The sequence below is a fragment of the Mobula hypostoma genome, chromosome 2 (genome assembly GCF_963921235.1).
Source record: "Mobula hypostoma chromosome 2, sMobHyp1.1, whole genome shotgun sequence".
Classification (NCBI taxonomy): Eukaryota; Metazoa; Chordata; class Chondrichthyes; order Myliobatiformes; family Myliobatidae; genus Mobula; species Mobula hypostoma.
Window position 1 is genome coordinate 62,521,334 of NC_086098.1, and position 22,992 is coordinate 62,544,325.

Below are 22,992 nucleotides of genomic sequence, written 5' to 3' on the forward strand. Positions count from 1 at the left end.
CTATTCCTAATCAAATTATGCCTCTCCAAATGTTCCTAAATCCTGCCTCTCAGGATCTTTTCCATCAACTCACCAACCACTGAAGTAAGATTCACTGGTTTATAATTTACTGGGCTATCTCTACTCCCTTTCTTGAACAAAGGAACAACATCTGCAACCCTCCAATCCTCCAGAACTTCTCCCATCCCCACTGATGATGCAAAGATCATTGTCAGAGGCTCAGCAATCTCCTCCTTGCTTCCCACAGAAGCCTGAGGTATATCTTGTCTGGTCCCGGTCACTTATCCAACTTGATACTTTCCAAAATCTCCAGCACATCCTCTTTCTTAATGTCTATATGCTCAAGCTTTTCAGTCCACTGCAAGTCATCCCTACAATCACCAAGGTCATTTTCTGTAGTGAAAACTGAATCAACATATTCATTAAGTACCTCCGCTACTTCCTCCAGTTCCATGCACACTTTTCCAAAGTCGTACTTGATTGGTCCTATTCTCTCACGTCTTATCCTCTTGCTCTTCACGTACTTGAAAACCCCTAGGCATCCTACCTTAATCCTGCTCGCCAAGGCCTTCTCATGTTCCCTTCTGGCTCTCCTATTTTCATTCTTAAACTCTTTCCTGGTAGCCTTATAATTTTCTAGATCTCTATCATTACCCAGTTTTTTTGAACCTTTCGTAAGCTTTTCTTTTCTTCTTGACTAGATTTTCAACTGCCTTTGTACACCTCAGTTCATGTACCCTACCATCCTGTCCCTGATTGGAATGTACCTATGCAGAATGCCACGCAAATATCCCCTGAACATTTCTGCCGTACATTTCCTTGAGAACATCTACTCCCAATTTATACTTCCAAGGTCCTGCCTGATAACTTCATATTTCCCCTTACTCCAATTAAACACTTCCCAACTTGTCTGCTCCTATTCCTCTCCAAAGCAATGGTAAAGGCAGACATCCCACCTCTCCCAGAAGTTCCGGGAGTCTTCCGCATATTAATAGTGGCTCCCTGATGCCCGCAAATTATATACAATGTCCCGGCGAGCACAAGAGGAAGAAAGCAAGCGCGAGTGAGTGACCACGAGAGACAGCGTGAGAGCGAGAGCAAAAGCAAGAGCGAGAAAGCAAGCGCGCGAGAGAGCGCGAAAGCAAGCGCGCGCGAGAGAGAGCGAGAAAGCAAGCGCGCGCGAGAGAGCGAGAAAGCAAGTGCGCGCTACAGCGACCATGAGCGAGAAAGAGAGCAAGAGCGAGAGTATTCCAATAAAAGAAAATATGAAACGTATGTCACCCCAGACTAAAGTGTACCCCTGCCTAATAGGGGTCAAAAATAATGACAGTGTTGCTCACTGTACTGTTTGCAACAGTGACTTTTCTATTGCCCATTGTGGGTTAAGACTGTAAAAGACATGTTGAGCTGAGTTTAACAGGTGTCATTTGTTCATTAGCATAGCTAATGTTATTTAAACTAGCTGGCTAGCTGCTAAGGAGCTACTCTATTGCAGACATCCCACCTCCCCTGGAAGTCTCTCGCAAATTGATGGTACTACCTCCCTGAAATGAGTTTTTGCAGGGTGGGATGCCTGTAAAGGAGATAGAATTGTGATCACTATCTCCAAAATGCTCTCCCACTGAGAGACCTGACACCTGACCAGGTTCATTTCCCAATACCAGATCAAGTACAGCCTCTGCTCTTGCAGGCTCATTTACATATTGTGTAAGGAAACCTTCCTGAACACACCTAACAAACTCCACCCCATCTAAACCACTTGCTCTAGGGAGATGCCAATCAATATTGGGATAATTAAAATCTCCCATCACGACAACCCTGTTATTATTGCACCGTTCCAGAATCTGTGTCCTTACCTGGTCCTCGATGTCCCCGTTACTATTGTGTTGTCTATAAAAAAAACCCAGTAGAGTTATTGACCCTTTCCTGTTTCTAACTTCCCCCCATAGAGGCCCAGTAGACAATCCCTCCATGACTTCCTGTTTTACTGCAGCCATGACACTATCTCTGATCAGCAGTGCCACATCCCCTCCTCTCTTGACCCCTACCCTGTCCTTTCTGAAACATCTAAAGCCTGGCACTCTAAGTAGCCATTCCCACCCCTGAGCCATCCAAGTCTCTGTAATGGCCACAACATCATAGCTCCAAGTACTGATCCATTCTCAAAACAAATTCCAGTGAATTAATCAAATACGATTTCCTTTTAGTAAATCCTTTCTTTAATTGATTCTGTCACTGTTTCCAAATGCTCTTCTATGTATCTTAATAATTGATTATGGCATTCCCACCTTCTATCAATGTGAAGCTGCCTGATTTTTAACATAAGACATTCTGCAGATGCTGGAAATCTAGAGCACCCAGCCACCACCTGCCTCACCTGGTTTTATCCATCACCAACCAATTTGTACTCCTTCCCCTCCCCCACCTTCTTACTCCATCTGGTGGCTCTCCTCCTCAGATACTGTCTGGTCTATAATACTGTGTTCTCTCTCCCTCCGTTCTTTCAAATAGTGATATTTATTATCTACCTTCAAATCTATAGAAACTGATCCAGTGCCTAAAAAATGTTGGAAAATGATGAATGCATACAGCAACTTTCTTAAGTATTCCGGAATACTTAAGGTTTCCAAAATTGACCATTCCCCCCCCCCACAATTTTTTTCAATTCTATAATTCCCTAAATGCTTATTTCTCTACTAATACTGATTTCATTCTGTTCTTCACTCTCACTGCACGTACAATACATTTTCTAACATTTCTGGGGAGATGTTTGTGACATCTGTGAAGACAGAAAACAGTGTTTGGTCAATTACTGTACTATGTTCTTTGTTCCCATTGTAAGCTCATAGTTTCTGACCATAATTTGCTCTCACTAATCAAGAGAAACTTCCATATTCACTGGACGCCTACTCTCACACTTTATTTTCCCCATCTTAATGAATTCCTTGTTCTACTTTACTGAGTTCTAAAACTGTTGCCATTCCTCAGATTTGATGGGCTTTTTTGGACCAATTTTTTGTTTCAATCTTGGATGTAGTATTAGTTATGGTTAAGCCTGTCATCCTGCTTTATTTTTGTGCCTGTTCTGAACAATGGTCTTTGCCAAACAAGTGTGGCCAAACATGGCCAATAGATTGAGAAGCATTTCCCTAAACCAAGTTGAGCATGAGACACCTTGTAGCCCTATCACTGTTCAGTGAACTTGTTCAAAGTAAATTTATTATCAAAGTAATACATGTCACCATATACAACCCTGAGAGTTGTTTTCTTGCAGGCATACTCAGTAATTCCAAGAACCATAATAGACTTAAAGACCATACCCAAAAGGGCAAACACAAAAGAGAAAAAAATATATATATAAATAAGCAATAAATATTGAGAACTCGAGATGAAGAGTCCTTGAAAGTGAATCCATAGGTTGTGAGAAAAGTTCAGTGATGGGACAATTAAAATTGAATGACATTATCCCCACTGGTTGAAGAGCCTGATGGTTGAGGGGTAACAACTGTTCCTGAACCTGGCGGTGTGAGTCCTGAGGCTCCTGTATCTTCTTTCTAATGGTATTGCATGACCTGGGTGGTGGGGTCCCGAATGATCGATGCTGCTTTCCTGTCACAGCATTCCGTGTAGACGTGCTTAATGGAGGAGAGGGCTTTACCTTTTATTGACTGGACCATATCCAATACTTTTCGTAGGATTTTCCATTCAAGGGTACTGGTGTTTCCATACCAGGCTGTGATGTAGCCAGTCTCTAAACTAATCTATAGGAGTTAGTCAAAGTTATGGATTTCATACTAAATCTTCACAAACTTCGTAGGAAGTAGTGGAGCTGTTGTGCTTTCTTTGTAATTGTATTTACATGCTGGGCCCAGGATAGGTCCTCTGAACTAATAACACAGAGGAATTTAAAGTTGCTGACCCTCTCCATCTTTGGTCCCTGATGAGGACTGGCTGATAGACCTCCGGTTTCCTCCTCCTGAAGTCAGTAATCAGCTCCTTGGTCTTGCTGACATTGAGTGAGAGGTTGTTGTTGTGACACCACTCAGCCAGATTTTAAATCTCTCTCCTATATGCCAGTTCGTCACCACCTTTCCTTTGAGATTGGTGTCATCAGCATACAGTACTATGCTTAGCCACACAGTCATAAGTATAAAGTGAGTACAGCAGGGAGATAAGCACACAGACTTGTAGTGATTGTGGAGGAGATGCTTGTCAACATGAACTCAAACCTCTGACCAACTTACTCGTATGAAGATGCTGTGATATGATTAAGTGGCCTCTACAACATAAAATCAAACAGTTGTTGTTGAGTGCCGTTGAGTTGCCGTCAACTCATGGTGACCCTATAGATAGTGTAGTTGTCCATAGGGTTTTCATGCCAAAATACGGAAGTAGATTGCCAGGCTTTTCTTCCACATGGATACTGCTGCCGTCCAGGTTGGGACCCAGCTGGATTTGAACTCAAGACTATCTGTCTCAGAGTCCAGTGCCGATTGCCACTACTCCACCAGCTGGCCCAAGTCAAACAGTACCCCTATGTAAGATGACTAGTCTTAATAACACATCAAAGCACTTGAAAATTTGCATATGCACCATTCCTGAGAAGCTCCCCACAGACACTGGCCTAAGGCATCAAAGCACACTCTAAAGCAGGGGTTCCCAACCTTTTTTATGCCATGGACCAATACCATTAAGCAAGTGGATCCCAGGTTGGGAACCTTTGATCTAAAGATCGTTAATAATGAATAGAGAAGCTTCAAACGTGTTCTGTTGTGATCGTTGGTTTATGCACCTACTTATCCAATGATCACACACTTGTCTAAATTCAGCCAATCACTAGAATTAGTTTAAGTGTTAATACCACCTAATCTTTCCACCTATCACCCTTCTATTTCTCTCCAAGATAGATAAAATGATAAATTTTAATACATCACAGAGATCTGCTCTTTGTCATTTGGAACCCTTTCGATTTTGATCTCTCAACTAATTCTCAACTGCACTGTTGCAAATCTTTGAAAGGGTGAAAAGGGAACTGGAACAGAGTGGGTCATTCTTGCAAGCATCCACTATATATGAGAAAATAACCTTTTCCTGTTTTGCAAAACTGAATTCTGAATATGGGTCGATAATCTGAGCACACATGGTTAATACTTCTACTACTCTAGTTTGAGGCTATGCAGAATCCATCCTTTATAGAGAACATGCAAAACTGAGGTGGGCATGGTTGAAGAAATGCTGAAGAATTACCCATCCTATCTTGGACAATATTTATCTATACATCAACAGTTCCAAAAACACAATAATTGGACACTATGGCGATGCTTTTTCTGGGAGATTACCTTGCACAGGTTGTTGTGGGAATTGTGGCATGCAAAGATATCATATAAATATTAGAGTAACTTCCACCCAACCTCATAGCTAACAGAAAACAAAAGTTCATGATCCTTCCATTGCTGAAACCATTCAATCAGCTGCCTCTGCTTTCTTCATCTGTTTCCATACTTCCACGCCAAACCCTCTTTCATATTCTTCCTTCATCCTTCTCTAGTTTTTCTATTAACTTTCTTGCTTCTTCAATTTCTTTATATCCAGAAGCCCTACTGACTGTTCCCTTGGCCGCACTACCATTAACTTTCCCCATCCTTACTAATAGAAAGTACAATCTCGCCATTCAAAAGTGTTCCTTTTAAAACTCTTTCTCACTAAACCAAATTTCCAACCTCTTTATCCTTGAAAATTACCATTCATTTAATTTCTCCAAAATCCAAATCCACCTCCCCTGAGGCTTGAATCTCTTCATTCTTGCATACAACCCAGCCACAGCAATGGGATACGATGGTTGGCTGCAGATGATTAGTGGTGTTTCACGGGTCTGTGTTGGGTCTGATACTTTTCATGTTATATGTGATGATCCGTGATGATCTGGATGATCTGTGGCCAAGTTTGCGGATGATACAAAGATAGGCAGAAGGGCAAGTTGTGTTGAGGAAACAGTGAGCCTGCAGAGGGGCTTGAACAGATTAGGAGAATGGGTAGAGAAGTGGCAGATAGAATACAGTGCAGGGAAGTTTATAGTCATGTACTTCAGTAGAAGGAATAAGGGTGTAGACTATTTTCTAAATGGGGAGCAAATTCAGAAATCGAATGTGCAGAGACTTGGGAGTCCTTGTGCAGAATTCCCTAAAGGTTAACTTTCAAGTTGAGTCGATGATAAGGAAGGCAGATGCAATGTTAGCATTCATTTCTAGAAGATTACATGTGAAAGCAAGGATGTAATGCAGAGACTTTATAAGGTATTGGTCAGACTACACTTGGAGTACTGTGCAAACACGAGGAAATCTGCAGATGCTAGAAATTCAAGCAACACACACAAAAAAAGCTAGCACCACCATGCACATCTTTCTTTCCCTCCCCCCCCTTTCTGCTTTCCACAGGGATCGCTCCCTACGCGACTTCCTTGTCCATTCGTCCCCCCCATCCCTTCCCACCAATCTCCATCCCGGCAATTATCCTTGTAAGCAGAACAAGTGCTACACATGTCCTTACACTTCCTTCCTCCCTCACCACCATTCAGGGCCCCAGACAGTCCTTCCAACACTGCACCTGTGAGTCGGCTGGGGTGATATACTGCATCCGGTGCTCCCGGTGTGGCCTTCTATATATTGGTGAGACCCGACGCAGGCTGGGAGACCATTTTGCTGAACACCTATGCTCTGTCCGCCAGAGAAAGCAGGATCTCCCAGTGGCCACACATTTTAATTCCACGTCCCATTCCCGTTCTGATATGTCTATCCACGGCCTCCTCTACTGTCAAGATGAAGCCATACTCAGGTTGGAGGAACAACACCTTATATTTCATCTGGGTAGCCTCCAACTTGATGGCATGAACATTGACTTCTCTAACTTCTGCTAATGCCCCCCCCCTTTGTACCACATCCCTTATTTATTTATTATTTTCCCCCCCTTTTTTTTCTCTCTCTCTTTTTCCTCCCTCTGTCCCTCTCACTATAACTGTTTGCCTGCTCTCCATCCTCTGGGCTCCCCTCCCCCTTTTTTTCTCCCTAAGCTTCCTGTCCCATGATCCTCTCCCTTCTCCAGCCTTGTATCCCTTTTGCCAGTCAGCTTTCCAGCTCTTGGCTCTATCCATCCCCCTCGTCTTCTCTTAACATTTTGGATCTCCCCCTCCCCCTCCCACTTTCAAATCTCTTACTAATTCTTCTTTCAGTTAGTCCTGACAAAGGGTCTCGGCCCAAAATGTCCACTGTACCTCTTCCTATAGATACTGCCTGGCCTGCTGCGTTCACCAGCATTTTTTGGAGTACTGTGACCAGTTTTGAGCCCCACTGCTAAGAAAGAATGCCCTGGCATTGGGGAGGTCCACAGAAGGTTTGAGAGAATGATTCCAGGAAAGGGTTAACACGAGGAATGTTTGATGGCCGGGGCCTCTACTTGCTGGAGTTTAGAAGAACGAGGGAAAAATCTCATTGAAACCTGCCAAATAGAAAGGCCTACATATTGGAAGAGTCTAGGATCTAAGAGTCTTAGAATAGGTTCTCCCTTTAGAACAGAGATGAGGAGGTATTACTTTAGCAAGAGGGTGGTGAATCTGCCAAGTCATCGGGTATTTAAAACGGAGGTTGATAGGTTCTTGATTAGTAAGGGCATCAAAGGTTATGGGAAGAAATCAGGAGAATGGGGTTGAGAGAGAAAATAAATCAGCCATGACCTGAGCAGAGCCAATTGTCCTAATTCTGCTCGTGTTATGGTTTTAACAAAAACTGCATATTAGTTCTTTCTGCAAAAAAAGGTAATTATTTCTTCTCCACTTGTTTATCACCTTGGTTATCAATGCCATTTTCTGTTATTGCTTAGTTTAATGGTATTGCCTCTCAATTGTTTCTACTTTACTTTTATATATTTGAACAATAGCTTTTCTTACAGACACTACTTTAACTACAGAATTCCTTAGAAATGATTCTCACCATAAGTACTTTCACTGTTCACAAACAAGATAAATTCTACAGATACTGTTAGCCTAAGCAACACATACAAAATACTGGAGGAACTCAGCAGGCTAGGCAGCATCTATCGAAAAGAATAAACAGTCAACATTTCGGGCCAAGAACCTTCATCAGGACTGGAGAAAAATGATGAGAAGTCAGAGTAAGGAGGTGGGGAGGGGAGGAAGAAGTACAAGGTAGTAGGTGACAGGTGAAACTGGGAAGGGGTAAGGGGGAAGTAAAGGGCTGGAAGGCTGATTGGTGAAAGAGATAAAGGGCTGGAGAAGGGGGAATCTGATAGGAGAGGACAGAAGGCCATGGAAGAAAGGGAAGGGGGTGGAGAACCAGAGGGAATTGAATTGAATTGACTTTATTACTTATATTCTTCATATACATGGAGTAAAAATCATTATGTTATGTCTCCATCTAAATGTGCAATTTATAGTAATTTATAATAAATAATATGTACAACAACAGTCAATATAACAGAAATACAATTGTATCAGCATGAATTAATCTGTCTGATGGCCTGGTGTAAGAAGCTGTTACAGAGTCCGTTGGTCCCGGCTTTTACGCTGTGGTACCGTTTTCCCGATCGTAGCAGCTGGAACAGTTTATGGTGGGGTGACTCGGGTCTCCAATGATCCTTCGGGCCCTTTTTACACACCTGTCTTTATAAACGTCCTGAACAGTGGGAAGTTCACATCTACAGATGTGCTGGACTGTCCACACCACAAAGTCCTGCAATTGAGGGAAGTATATTTCCCATATTAGGCAGTGATGCAGCCAGTCAGGATGTTCTCCCTTTAGAAAAATCTTAAGATTTAGGGGCTCATATCAAACTTCCTTCAACTGTCTGAGGTGAAAGAGGTGCAGGTAGGGAGGTGAGGAGATAAAGGTGAGAGGGGGAAATGGGAATGGGGAATGGTTGGTTGGAGGGCAGGATCATTACAGGAAGTTTGAGAAATCTATGTCCATGCCACCAGGTTGGAGGCTATCCAGACAGAAAATATGGTGTTGCTCCTCCAACCTGAGTGTGCCCTCATTGTGGCAGTAGAGGAGGCCATGGACTGACAAGTGGGAATGAGAAATAGAATTAAAATGGATGGCCACTGGGAGATCCTACTTTTTCTGACGGACAGAGCATAGGTGCTCAACAAAGCAGTCTCCCAATTTATGTTAGGTCTCACCAATATATAGGAGGCTGCACAGGATACAGTAGATGACCCCAACAGACTCACTGTTCACAGTTCACATCTAACCCAGATAAATGTGAAGTCTTACACCTTGTGTTTCTGAGCAGAAAGCCACATAGGTTGATAAGGTGGTAAAGAAGGCTTATGAAATGCCTGCTTTTAGTAGTTGAGACAATGGGTTCAAAAATCAACAGGTTATGTTACAACTTCATAAACTCTGGTTAGGCCACATCTGGAGTACTGCATACAGTTTTGGCCATCCCACTATAAGAAGGATATCGAGGCTTTGGAGAGAGTGCAAAAGAAGTTTACCAGGTTGCCTGGTATGGCGGTGGAGGCAAATACACTAGAAGCTTTTGGATAGGCACATGATGCAAGGAGGACGGAGCGATATGGACATGGTGTAAGTAGGCGGGATTAGTGTTTGAGTGATTTTGATTTGCTTTTTAGCTGGTTCAGCACAACACTGTAGCCGATTGGCCTGTTCCTGTGCTGTACTGCTCTATCCTCTACCTCAGATTGAAGTGGTGTTGCCACACATTAGTTCAATGCCGAACAGAGCTTGTAACTCCTTATCCTTTCTGTGATAAAGCTGGCTATTTCCATGTCCATAACATGACTGGTCTCTTCCCTAACCGTTCGCCTGTTGTTAACCCTCCTCTGTACCTCTGCCAGCTTCAGATTTAATCACTTCAATACTGCCCTACTTGTCTTTGTATCTCAAGGCTACATAAAGCTCAGTTTATCCAAACCTATTTTATTTCTTTTTAATATATATTGAGAGGAGCGGAGTCAACAACAATAATAGTTCTTTTTTTATGTTTCACAACAGCCCATGTCTTTTTTTTGCTGTAGTTTAGTTGGTTAGTCTTGTTAGATTAGTTTTTTTGGGGTATATATTTTTTCTTTTTTTCCTTTTTCATGTTATTTTGTTTATATGTAATATTTGTATCTTGTATGATTGGGAGGTTTAATACCCATGTGCTAACTGGGTTTATATTTATATATGATAATTACAACAATGTAATCCCAATAACTTTGTACAATTATTATGTTATGTTAATCTTTATCATTATGATATTAATAAAATGATTGAAAAAAAGATAAAAGCTCAGTTTATTCCCCATTACAAAATTGCTGTTTGTATCCTATTTTGGGGGCATTTGGGGAAGAATCCAACATTTGAAGTTGGCAATTTCAATAAATAGGTTTCTTAAGTAAATATTACACAGTGAAAAAGTGCCAATTATGTTAAATAGAACTGTTTTATTGAATTCATTCTTTGGTTGATAATCACTCACCTTTCATAAGACAATAAGACATAGCAGCAGAATTAGGCCATCTGGCCCATCGAGTCTACTCCACCATTCAATGATGGCTGATTCTTTTTTTTCTCCTCCTCAACCCCAGTTCCCAGCCTTATCCCCATAACCTTTGAAGCCATTTCCAATCAAGAACCTACCAATCTCTGCCTTAAATACACCCAATGACCTAGCCTCCACAGCAGCACGTGGCAACAAATTCCACAAATTCACTATCCTTTGGCTAAAGAAATTTCTCTGCATCTCTGTTTTGAAAGGGCGCCCCTCTATCCTGAAGCTCTGCTTTCTTGTCTTAGACTCTCTCACCATGGGAAACATCCTTTCCACATCTACTCTAAGCCTTTCAACACTCAAAAGGTTTCAACGAGAACCCACCCTCATCCTTCTAAATTCCAGCGAGTACAGACCCAGAGCCATCAAATGTTCCTTGTATGATAACCCTTTCATTCCTGGAATCATCCTTGTGAACCTCCTCTGGACCCTCTCCAAAGCCAGCACATCTTTTCTAAGATGAGGGGCCCAAAACTGTTCATAATACTCAAGGTCAGGCCTCACCTGTGCCTTATAAAGCCTCAGCATCACATCCCTGCTCTTGTATTCTAGATCTCTTGAAATGAATACTAACATTGCATTTGCCTTCCTCACCACTGACTCGACCTGCAAGTTAACCTTAGGGTGTTCTGCTCAAGGACTCCCAAATCCCTTTGCATCTCGGATTTTAGGATTTTCTCCCCATTTAGAAAATATTCCGCACATTTGTTTCTACTACCAAAGTGCATGGCCATGCATTTTCCAACATTATATTTCATTTGCCACTTTCCTGCCCATTCTCCTAATCTAAGTCCTTCTGCATCCTACCTGTTCCCTCTAACACTACCTGCCTTTCCACCAATCTTCATATCATCTGCAAACTTGACAAGAAGGCCAGCTATTCCACCATCCAAATTATTTATATACAACATAAAAAGTGGTCCCAGCACTGACCCCAGCGAAACAGTACTAGTCACTGGCAACCTCGCTGCCTCCTACCAATTGCCAATGCTCTAACCATGCCAGTGACTTTCCTCTAATACCATGGGCTTTAACTTGGTAGGCAGCCTCATGTGTGGCACCTTGTCAGAGGCCTTCTGAAAGTCCAAATATACAACATCCACTGCATCCCCTTTATCTATCCTACTTGTAATCTCCTCAAAGAATTCCAACAGGTTCATCAGGCAGGATTTTCCCTGAAGGAAACCATGCTGACTTTGTACTACCTTGTCCTGTGTCACCAAGTACTCCATCACCTCATCATTAACAATTGACTCTAACATCTTCCCAACCACTGAGGTCAGGCTAACTGGTCTATAATTTCCCTTCTGCTGCCTTCCTCCTTTCTTAAAGAGTGGAGTGACATTTGCAATTTCCCAGTCCAGTCCAATGATTTTTGAAAGACCATTTCTAATGCCACCACAATCTCTAATGCTACCTCTTTCAGAACTCTAGGGTGCAGTTCATCTGTTCTGGGTGATTTATGTACCGTTAGGTCTCTTAGCTCTTTGAGCACCTTCTCTCTTGTAATATTAACTGCACTCACTTCTCTTCCTTCACACACTACAATATCAGGCATTCTGCTAGTGTCTTCCACGGTGAAGCCTGATGCAAAATACTCATTTAGTTCATCAGGCATTTCCTTGTTCCCTGTATTATTTCTCCTGCCTTATTTTCTAGCAGTCCTATGTCCACTCTCATTTCTCTTTTATTTTTAACATACTTGGAAAAAACTTTTACTATCCACTTTGATATTATTTGCTCGCTTGCTTTCATACTTCATCTTTTCCCTTCTAATGATTTTTAGTTGCTCTCTGTAGGTTTTTAAAAACTTCCCGATCCTCTACCTTCCCACTAATTTTTGCTTTACTGAATGCCCTTTCTTTTGCTTGAACAATAGCTTTGACTTCCCTTGTCAGCCATGGTTGTACTATTTTACCACTGGAATATTTCTTCATTTTTGTAAATCACATGCCCTACACCTTCCGCATTTCCCCCAGAAACGCACGCCATTGCTGCTCTGCTGACATCCCTGCCAGCAGCTCATGTGACTCTTCCGGCTTTGAAGTCCAGTTTAATCGTCCTACTGCCGAACCTCTGGCTTCATCTGAGATCATTACCCACACCTGTATGACCATTAAACCCTCTCCTAAAGCTGATTATTCCACTATCTCCCAAATGACCCTCCCAAGAACAGATGGAATTCGTACTGCCTGGAGCGGCAAATACACTGGCAGCTCCAGAGCTGGTGTAAACCAGATACAAGCAGCCGTCTGCTGGAGAAACGAGGCGAACCGAGCAGTATTTCCGCGGGGCACGATTCTCCAGTAGTGTGTTTCTCCTGATTTTACCATCTGCTCTCTCTCTGTCTCCTCGAAGCAGGTAGATACAGCCATAGCTCCGTGTCTACCCCCCCCCCCCGCCGTTCCATATCTCGCCAGTCAGTACCTGGCAGCTGCTACACTCTCCCTCACACCGCCAAAGTGTGTGTGGACCGGCAGGCACACACTACCCAGGGGCTTGGCTCCGACCTCCACACCCAAGCCAAGATTTGCCCCACCACTGATCAAAACGCCTGCAGGCGGGGTGGCGTCGCCAGCTCTCCAGGTACAGCACTCCGCTCCATCCTCAAACTCCGGGCCCTTTGCCCAGCACTGCCGACCCGCACACACGCTCCCAAGCTCCACGAAAGCCTGCCCTTGTTTTTCCTACCTGAGTGATGGAGTCGCCAAACAAAATGAGCCGCGGCCAGACTAGCCCGCCAGCAGCCATCTCTTCGCCCAACACAGCAACGCCGCAATCGCCGAGCCAATACCGCCATCAGCAGGACGAGCACCAAACTGCAAGCAGGGTGTGAGCCCCACTAGACGGTCCGAACACCCTGGGTTCACCCCAGAGCTTAGGGTTATTGACGGGGTCACATTTAGAGTGAGGTAAATAATATCATAACAAATTGTTAACCTTCGGAGCCCGAGAACTGTAGACTTACTGAATATATTCAAAACTGAGATTGACAGACTTTGCACACTGAGGGAATCAGAGGGTGGGAAAGTGGACAAAGTACAGGAGCAGCTGCAAACTTCTGGACTTGAGAGTTTAGACAAAGCATCCTCAGTCGTTTCCTTGTTGCCTAGCTTCTTCTGGACTAAGGCCTTGAAATAAGGAAAAGTGGGCATCAAGATCATCATCATCATCAGCTGCCGTGTCCAGTTTGAGCTTTGACTGCCGTCCCCACACACTCCTGTTTCGGGTCAAGTGGATCAATTCATTGGTATTCATTTCCAGTTCTCTGGCTGCTGTCGCCATCATCAATTGTCTTTGTCTTCCTCTTGCTTTCTTCCCTTCAATCTTTCCCATAATTACAGTGCATTCTAACTCCTCTTTCCTAATGACATGTCCAATGAAGTTACATTGCCTTTTCATGATCTCATACATTATTTCTCTTTTTGTGTTTGCTCTGTTCATGACATCCTTGTTAGATATTCGTTTCATCCATGATATTCTTTGCATCCTCCTCAAAAACCACATCTCTGCTGCTTCAATTCGTTTTATGTTACTAGATATTGTCCAACATTCTGAGCCATATAACATAACTGGATAAAGATAACATTTCAGTACTCTGAGGCAGGTTATCATGCCTAGTTTAGTATTGGTCAGTATACTCCTGATTCTCGTAAAGGTGTCTTTTGCCATCCCTATTCTTCTTTTGATGCACATCAAGATACTGTATTTAATCCCGTTAAAATGTATTGATGTTCAAAATAATTATTTTACAAAATACTGCTATTCATGGAAAAATAATATTAATTACATATGAGTAATTCGGTTCATGTTAGGTTGAGCAACTTCACAATGAACAGGTAGTTTCCAAAATCTCCACCATGCTTCTTTCTTCCCATTAGGTTTAGGTATACAATACAGTACAAGATAAAGGTCTGGGTATACAATACAGTACATACTTTGGCAGTAATTCTATCGTTATATATATTCTAGGAATTTCAACTCTTGCATTAGTCCATTTGAACAAATATCGTTTATTTTTACTTTAAAAACATGTCTTCCTTCTTACAAGGGCCCCAAAAGATATCCCAAAACACATCTGTTCTTGTTGATATTTTGTTTATTTTACAAAACTGAAAGATGATGTTGAAGTCACGCCAACAGTGTTTGGACTTTTGGAGGTAATTAATCAGATTTTCCTTCAAACAGCAGTCGGTCTAGTTCTGTACATGTAAAGTCAGTTTAAGAGTTGCAACAGAATGCACATTTCAGTTTGTTCAAACTACATGGAATCATTTACATCACTTGCAGAAGGGACTCGCCTGACAAAAAGAGAGAGGTTATTAAATGTTGAAGACACAACAGATTGCAGTTCATATTTATCACAGGTTTTCTCCATTTCAAGAGAGCGCTGGATGTATTGTTTCATAAAGCCGCTGCACTGCCACTTCCACCATTTCTCGAAGTGGTTCATCCTCTACACTGCCCTCTTCACACACAACCATCTGTGGGCAAAAATGAATAGAATTATGTACATTTTAAACAAAAGTGTAGAAAGAGCTAAGTTGAACAAAACTGCCCCAGTGCACCAGCTTTTCCTCTTTAAAAACTCTCCTGCACAGGTTTTCTGCCATCATCAGGTATGACAGCAAGCACCACTTCCTATACAGGTCACTGTCAGATCCTGTGGTCAACTTTAAGTAGCATACCCCCACCCAAAGTACATGTTAACTTAATAGACAAAGTGTATGTTACCAAGTTTAAACAAATCTATCAGCCTCAATGGGAATACTATATAGTGAAATAGCATTTCTCCTCGATTTATTGCTTTTAATCAACCCAAACTGAACAAAGAATACTCAAAGAATCCAGAGTTTTTATTTTGTTATTTAGCCATAGATGTATAAAACAGTGCAGCACGGAAACAGGCCTTTTGGTCCATCTACTCTATGCTCCAGGGAATAAAGTCATAACCTATTCAACTTTTCCCTATAACTCAGGTCCTTAAATCCTGACAATATCCTAGTAAATTTTCTCTCCACTTTTTCAATCTTATTTACCTCTTTCCTGTAGGTAGGTGGCCAAAACTGCACACAATACTCCAAATTAAACCTCACCAATGTCTTGTACAATTTCATCATAACATCGCAACTGCTGTACTTAATACTTTGATTTATGAAGGCGAATGTGCTCTCTTTACAACCCTATCTAACTGTGACACCACCTTCAAGTAATTATGGATCTGTATTCCTAGGATCCCTCTGTTCTACTACATTCCTCAATGTCCTACCACTCACACTCTAAACCTGCTACTCTTGCCTTTAATTTCTAATAATCTTGGTTAAAAAGTCCCTGCTGTTATTACATGATCATTAAAGATCAGCTCTGTGGAAATAAAAGTATGTTATTTATAATATCAACAAAATGTATTTACAGATGAGGCAATCATAAACTTAGAGCACAAGAATTTCCCCAGCTGTGTTCAATAATGATCTTTACAACCTAAAAACATATTTGCCAAAGATACCCAAACTTTCTTCCTCTGCTCACAGACCATTAGGTCATTCAGCCCATCAAGTCTGCTCCATTCCATCATAGTTGACTTATTATTGTGTTGGGCACGTGGCCAAGTGGTTAAGGCAATTGTCTAGTGATCTGAAGGTCACTAGTTCGAGCCTCAGCTGTGGCAGCGTGTTTGTGTCCTTGAGCAAGGCACTTAACCACACATTGCTCTAGTGACTGTGCGAGGAGTGGCGCCCCACAGACTTCCAATCTGTGCCTTGTAAGGCATGAAAATGCCCGACGTAGGCTCTCATGGTCTGAGTCGACGTTCCCTCCCTCCCCTGACTTATTATCTCTCTCAAACCCATTCTGTCTTCTCCCCATAACCTTTGACGCCCTAATTAAGAATCTATCAACTTCCACCTTAAATATACCCTATGACAGGGTATATTTAAAGCCTACACAGTTGTGTGTGGCAAAGAATTCCACAGATTCACCACCCTCTGGCTAAAGAAAATTTTCCTCATCTCTGTTCTAAATGGACATCCCTCTATTCTGAGGCTGTACCCTCTCATTCTAGATTCCCCCACTACAGGAAACATCCTCTCCACATTGACTCAATCCAGATCTTTCAATAGTTAATAGGTTTCACTGAGATCCACCCCCCCCCCATCCTTCTAAACTTCAGTGATTAGAGACCTAGAGCTATCAAACGCTCCTCATATTAACCCTTACATTTCTGGGATCATTCTCATGAACCTCCTCAGGATCCTCTCCAATGCCAGTAAATTCTTTCTTTGATTAGGGCCCATAACTGCTCACAATACTCCAAGTGCAGTCCGACCAATGCCTTATAAAACCTCAGCATTTCTTTTGTATTCTAGTCCTCCCAAAACGAATGTTAACATTGCATTTTCCTTCCTTACTGCAGATTCAACCTGCAAGTTAATATTTAGGGAACCCTGAACGAAGACCTCGAAATCCCTCTGCACCTACCTCTGATGTTTGAATTTTCTCCCCATTTACAAAACAGTTCACACTTTTATTTCTTCTGCCAAAATGCATGACAATGCACTTTCCTACATTATATTCTATCTGTATGGTCATGCACTTCCCCATTCCTCCAATCTGTCAAAGTCCTTTTGCAGACTGCAGGCTCATCATGACTGTCCAATTAATAATGAAGTATGGTCATTTTTTTGGTACTGTTAACTACAGTATTTTCAGAATAAGTAACTTTAGACAGACTGAAATAATTTTACTGGTACACTCAAGACTTAGATGAAATAAAACCATCTCATCAATGTTCATATGAACTTCAATAAGTATCTATATTATGAGAGTGCTACAATCACAATGGGCCTATGTGGTATATATACAATTTTTATATTTGTTAAACAGGGTAAGATTGTGTAAAAGTAATATGATTATTTTCAAAGAAAAAGGATGCTTTAGAGTGCAATTCATTTTGTATTAGATCCTCCATGCAAAACTCAGAATAAAAACTGAAAATGTCACCTGGGTCGTCAATAAATCAACAAAATTATAATTGGTGTTAACGAAAATTACCTTGGATAGTTAAAATTCTTTCAGTACATGAATATAAAGTAGTTGTATTATCACTTGAGATATTCCAGTTGACCTCATAATGCCGAAAATATTGATGAATGAGCCTTTTAACTGAACTTAAAAGTGAGGCTATTTTATTTAGACTAGAAGGAGGAGGAAAAAAGAGGAAGTTGAGCTCTCCAGCTCTAAATTGCTGCAACTGCATACCAGTGCTGGCTGCTAAACTCATAATCCACAATAAAATTAATCCATAATTAAAGTTATCCATGTGCACAAACTAACTCTCAATACACTAAGGTAAAGGAGTACAATCTTTATATGAAAAAATTGTTGCCAGCAATTCATTTGCAATCTAAATTTTAAAAAAGGAAGATGCATTTATATACTGCTGTCACTATTTTGAATGTTTAAAATAACTTTTTATAGTTAATGAAACACTTCTGAATTTTAGCCACTGTGGAAAGGGAAATGTAACAACTAATTAGTGCATAGCAAACAGTCATGAAGTAATGATCAAATAATCAGTTTTAGTATTGTTGGTCAAGTGATAATATTCCCAGATTATTATTTAGAAGGCACTTGGGTTTGTTTTTACGCAAGGACACACATGAGCTCACTTTTAATGTCTTATCTGAAGAGAAGCATTTCCCTCAGGATGGGTTTCGCACTTCATGGAAAAGGATCTTGTTTTGATGGGCTTAGACCAATATTCAATCTACTGGTGGAATTCAGTGGGTCAAGCAGCATTTGTGGGAGGAAAGAGATCGCTGAAGTTTCAGGTTGAAAGTCTGGATCGGGATTCAAAACGCTGACAATTCCTTTCCTCCAACTGATGCTACTCTTCCTGCTGAGTTCCTCCAGCAGATTGTTTCTCTAGATTCTACCATTTGCAATTTCAAGTGTGACTGGAAACAACACTTATCACCAATACACAGAACTGTACTACAGGCTATCTCTGGGTACAGAACAGGATCCATTGAAAGACATCCATAAGTTACTTTTGTCCACAAGTACATAAAGCACAATTTCACAATACAGTAATCATACTTACACAGTATTGTAATGAATGGTGTTTATGAGGGCTAATTATTACAAACATTTACAGTTTCCCGATCTAGTTACAATGGTACAGAACCAGGATGTACCATGGTCAACAGCTGATTTCAATACACTTGAAGTATCAATGCATTTTACATTGTTTAATAGAGCATCAACATTCAAGTTTCAATAGAAGCGATTGCTTGTCAACTTTCAAAACAACTCTAAGTGCCCTCTTGCGGTGAAGCTATCAGTCTATATTCTTAATGACTACAAGAAGATTACATGTAAACAGGTATTTTCCCTCAAGACTGATTCTCATTTGAAGTTAATAATAATATTTATGGGAGATTGTTCATTAGCATGGGTGTCTATAAGTCAGGCATTCGTAACCCGGGGGCGGGGGGGGGGGCCTATATCATATACGAAATTATCCTTACAATCCCTCCCCTCCACTTCAGACAAATCGCTGAGAACCAGTTTATTATTGATGGTAATATTTAAACACTAAATATATTTAACTATTGAATATATCACAATTATAAGGTCAATTTAGAAATGTAGAATGCTTTCTGAAACTCAATTTACATCATGGAGATAGATCACAATAAGAAACAATACATGAATGCTCCAAAATTAATTTGAATAAAAATGCTGTGATCAGAAACTTTGTGGATATGAATTTAAAGTCCAACTGAAGTCAACGTGTACACTTATCAATCTTCTCTCTGCAGTCCTCACCCAGACATATGTGTATCAATCTACAAGTCTACTTTATGGTGTGTGGGATATTTGGGGATATCCCCAAAAGTTTAAAATGCAAGAACAAACCAATAATATTCCATGGCACATTAAAACTGATTCTGTATTCTTTTTAGAAGTTTTAGCATACCAAACCAAACATAAAAAATTTGATATTTCTACAGAAATTTCAACTACAAATGAGTGTTGCAAAACACAAACTCAGCTTGTGTATTCTTCTGAAATTGACATCTGTTATGCACATTTGCTGCCTTTTCTATTTGTTAATTCCCAGTGCAATTAGGTGTATTGAAAGAAGCTGCTTGATGTGGTTTTCACTCAGCCCAGAAGAGAGTCTGAACATGCAAAGGATACCAATGTGACGTGGTTCTCTTTGGCTTTTCGTACTGACTACGCACATTTCCTATATAAGGATGCAGGTTCTGAATCTGCAGTCTTACGGATCTGCTTATGCGAACACCACCAAGCCAGAACTAATACACAGGAACAGATACAGGGTGTGGCATTGTTTTAGTTACTCAACAGGTAATAAGTAGCAGATACAGCTCAGTCCATTACAGGTAAAACCCTCCACTCCATTGAGCACATCTACGTGGAGTGCTGTTGCAGGAAAGCAGCATCCATCATCAGGAACGCCCACCACCCAGGTCATGCTCTCTTCTCGCTGCTGCAAGCAGGAAGAAGGTACAGGAGCCTCAGGACTCACACTACCAGTTTCAGGAAGAGTTATTACCCCTCAACCATCAGGCTGTTGAACCAGTCGAGATAACTTCATCCAAGTTCACTTGCCCCAGCACTGAACTGTTCCCAGAACCTATGGATTCACTCTGGAGGACCGTGTTCTTGATACTTATTGCTTATTTATTATTATTATTCTCTTCTGTATATGCACAGTTCATTGTCTTCTGTACATTGGTTGTTTGCCCGCCCTCCTGGGTGCAGTCTTTCAGTGATTCTATCATGGATCTTGGATTTACTGAGAAACCCAACAAGAAAACAAATCTTAGGGTTGTACGTGGTGATGTACATGTACTTCGATAATAAATTTACTTCGAACTTTGAACAAAGCACTCCTCCCATCCTGCACTTAGCCGATAATAATAGCTCTGAATACTTACCTGTGTATCTAGAGAAATATTTGCTGCTTTTCCATCTACTGTTACTGAGAGAGTATTGCCAGTTTTAGATTTTGCTACACAATCCTGGCCAAACATATCCCTAAAAAAAAAAAAAAACAAGAAGTCAATTTTGTAGGCAAAGAACATTTTCAAATGAACATAAAAACATCACAACTGGTCTTTTCATTTTTCACCTGAACCGTCACAAAGGGAATTCTATGGAATAGTTCAGACAACACTGAATTTAGCAGCAATGCTAATTAATACAGTGGATTCTGGTTAAAGTTTCATGGAAACAGTTTAAAAAGTATAAAAAGGACAAACTATCATTTAACTAAGTAACAAATTATGTATTTAAATGAAATACAGAAGATATTGGCACGCTACCAATGGTACTACACTACTATAAAACTGTATTTTTTCCTAATAGTTATCGACGAAGGAATTCATTCAGTGTACACTGCATGTACGGGGTGTCCAGGGATGGGTAGCACTCCTGGTGAAGGAACTTATTGTGTCCATTCTGAGACAGCTCACTCACCTTTGGTCTCCACCGGATACCTATGGCTCCAACTAGCTGTTTGCATATGCCAGCGGCCACACCGCGGTACATTGCTTCAGGGTGGCTAAACCAGGTGAGGTTAGCCGGTGGGCCTCATACCCCAGTAAAATAGGGACATGTCTGTCCTAGCATGTGAAGTAATCTCCAGCAGACTGGGTTGATGAAATCAACAGTGAGACCCAAAAGCCAAGAAAGTGGCTCTGAAACACTTCACGGTGAGGTAAGGGCATGACAAGGCACAAAAGAAGTCATGGTTACCTACTGCAACCAAGGAAGACCCCAGTTTGTGATCATTATTTATACCACTAGACCTGAATTTCAGAGGTCGAGAATGGAATTGTCGCAGTACAAAGGCTTTTCCTCTTTAAAAACTCTCCTGCACAGGTTTCACTGTCATCCAATATGATGGACAACCAACACACTGCTGCGATCTTTTGATTGACTGTGAGTGAACAAAATTAGTGCAGGCACCTATTGCCTTCACACAATGCTCTTCACAATTGCATCCTCCAAATCTTCATTTTCATTGTAACATTCAAGATGATTGTCGGTAACTTCAAATTTCTCACAGTTTTTAACTTATTGAAGTAGTGAAATCCTTTCATTTTCACTTCCTGTTGTTTTTGACATCTCCAAGCCTAAATGCTTGAAACCAGTGAGGAAAATAATTCTAAATTGTCTTACTGATAATTTCTCACCAACTATCAATGACAAAAATCACTCCTTTTTGAACAGAACCACACAAACTTATGCTATTTAAAAACTGATCACTCGAAACATGGTGTAGTATCGAATAGCCACACAATTTCATGCAACCAACGCTAGTTGGAAACTGTTTGACAACAGCCTCCTGTTCCAATTAAGCAGCATGGTGTCCCAAATAAATGAAGGGAATCCCAGCCATTTTCTCAATTAGTTTCTGTTCTTTAAGAGTTGTCTCAAATAAGTGGCTACCCAATTAAACAATGGACCAAATTAACTGGAATCCACAGCATAGTCTTTAGTTAAAAGTGTACGATTATTAATTTTTAGATTGAGTTTTACATGTGATAGTATTTATCACACTTGCAAATCAAGTCAAGTCAAGTCACTTTTTATTGTCATTTCAATCGTAACTGCTGGTACCGAACACAGTAAAAAATGAGACAACGTTTTTCAGGACCATGGTGCTACATGAAACAATCCAGAAACTACACGGAACTACTTAAAAAAAACCACAAAAACTAGACTACAGACCTACCAAGGACTGCATAAAGTGCACAAAACAGTGCAGGCATTACAATAAATAATAAACAAGACAATAGGCACAGTACAGGGCAGCAGATTGGTGTCAGTCCAGGCTCTGGGTATTGAGGAGTCTGATGGCTTGGGGGAAGAAACTGTTACATAGTCTGGTTGTGACAGCCCGAATGCTTCGGTGCCTTTTGCCAGATGGCAGGAGGGAGAAGAGTTTGTATGAGGGGAGCGTGGGGTCCTTCATAATGCTGTTTGCTTTACGGATGCAGCGTGTGGTGTAAATGTCTGTGATGGCGGGAAGAGAGACCCCAATGATCTTCTTAGCTGACCACACTATCCGCTGTAGGGTCTTGCGATCCGAGATGGTGCAATTTCCGAACCAGGCAGTGATGCAGCTGCTCAGGATGCTCTCAATACAACCTCTGTAGAATGTGGTGAGGATGGGGGGGGGGGATGTGGGAGATGGATTTTTCTCAGCCTTCGCAGAAAGTAGAGACGCTGCTGGGCTTTCTTTGCTATGGAGCTGGTGTTGCGGCACCAGGTGAGATTCTCCGCCAGGTGAACACCAAGAAATTTGGTGTTCTTAATGATCTCTACGGAGTCGTCGTCGATGTTCAGCGGAGAGTGGTCGCTCTGTGTCCTCCTGAAGTCAACAAC

The 22,992-nt window shown here is 41.3% G+C and overlaps 2 protein-coding genes across 6 annotated transcripts in view; both read right to left on the minus strand.

Annotated features, from left to right (window-relative positions):
* Window positions 1-13,450, minus strand: part of iah1 (isoamyl acetate hydrolyzing esterase 1 (putative)) — a 60,176-nt gene extending 46,726 nt beyond the window's left edge. For 3 of the 5 annotated variants that reach the window (XR_010016577.1, XR_010016576.1, XM_063037880.1), the window contains exon 1: window positions 13,261-13,450. Coding sequence is in view for 1 of the 5 variants with exons in the window: in XM_063037880.1 (XP_062893950.1) it covers window positions 13,261-13,320 (60 nt within the window). In the remaining 4 variants the exon portion in view is untranslated. The remainder of the gene's footprint in view (window positions 1-13,260) is intronic. The other 2 variants (XM_063037922.1, XM_063037916.1) reach the window with 2 other exon arrangements.
* A 1,057-nt stretch (window positions 13,451-14,507) lies between these two features.
* cpsf3 (cleavage and polyadenylation specific factor 3) overlaps window positions 14,508-22,992 on the minus strand; it is a 49,170-nt gene continuing 40,685 nt past the window's right edge. The window contains exons 17-18 of the mRNA XM_063037960.1: window positions 20,538-20,637; window positions 14,508-15,053 (exon numbers count right to left, since the gene is read on the minus strand). Coding sequence (XP_062894030.1) covers window positions 14,949-15,053; window positions 20,538-20,637 — 205 coding nt within the window. The 3' untranslated portion in view covers window positions 14,508-14,948. The remainder of the gene's footprint in view (window positions 15,054-20,537; window positions 20,638-22,992) is intronic.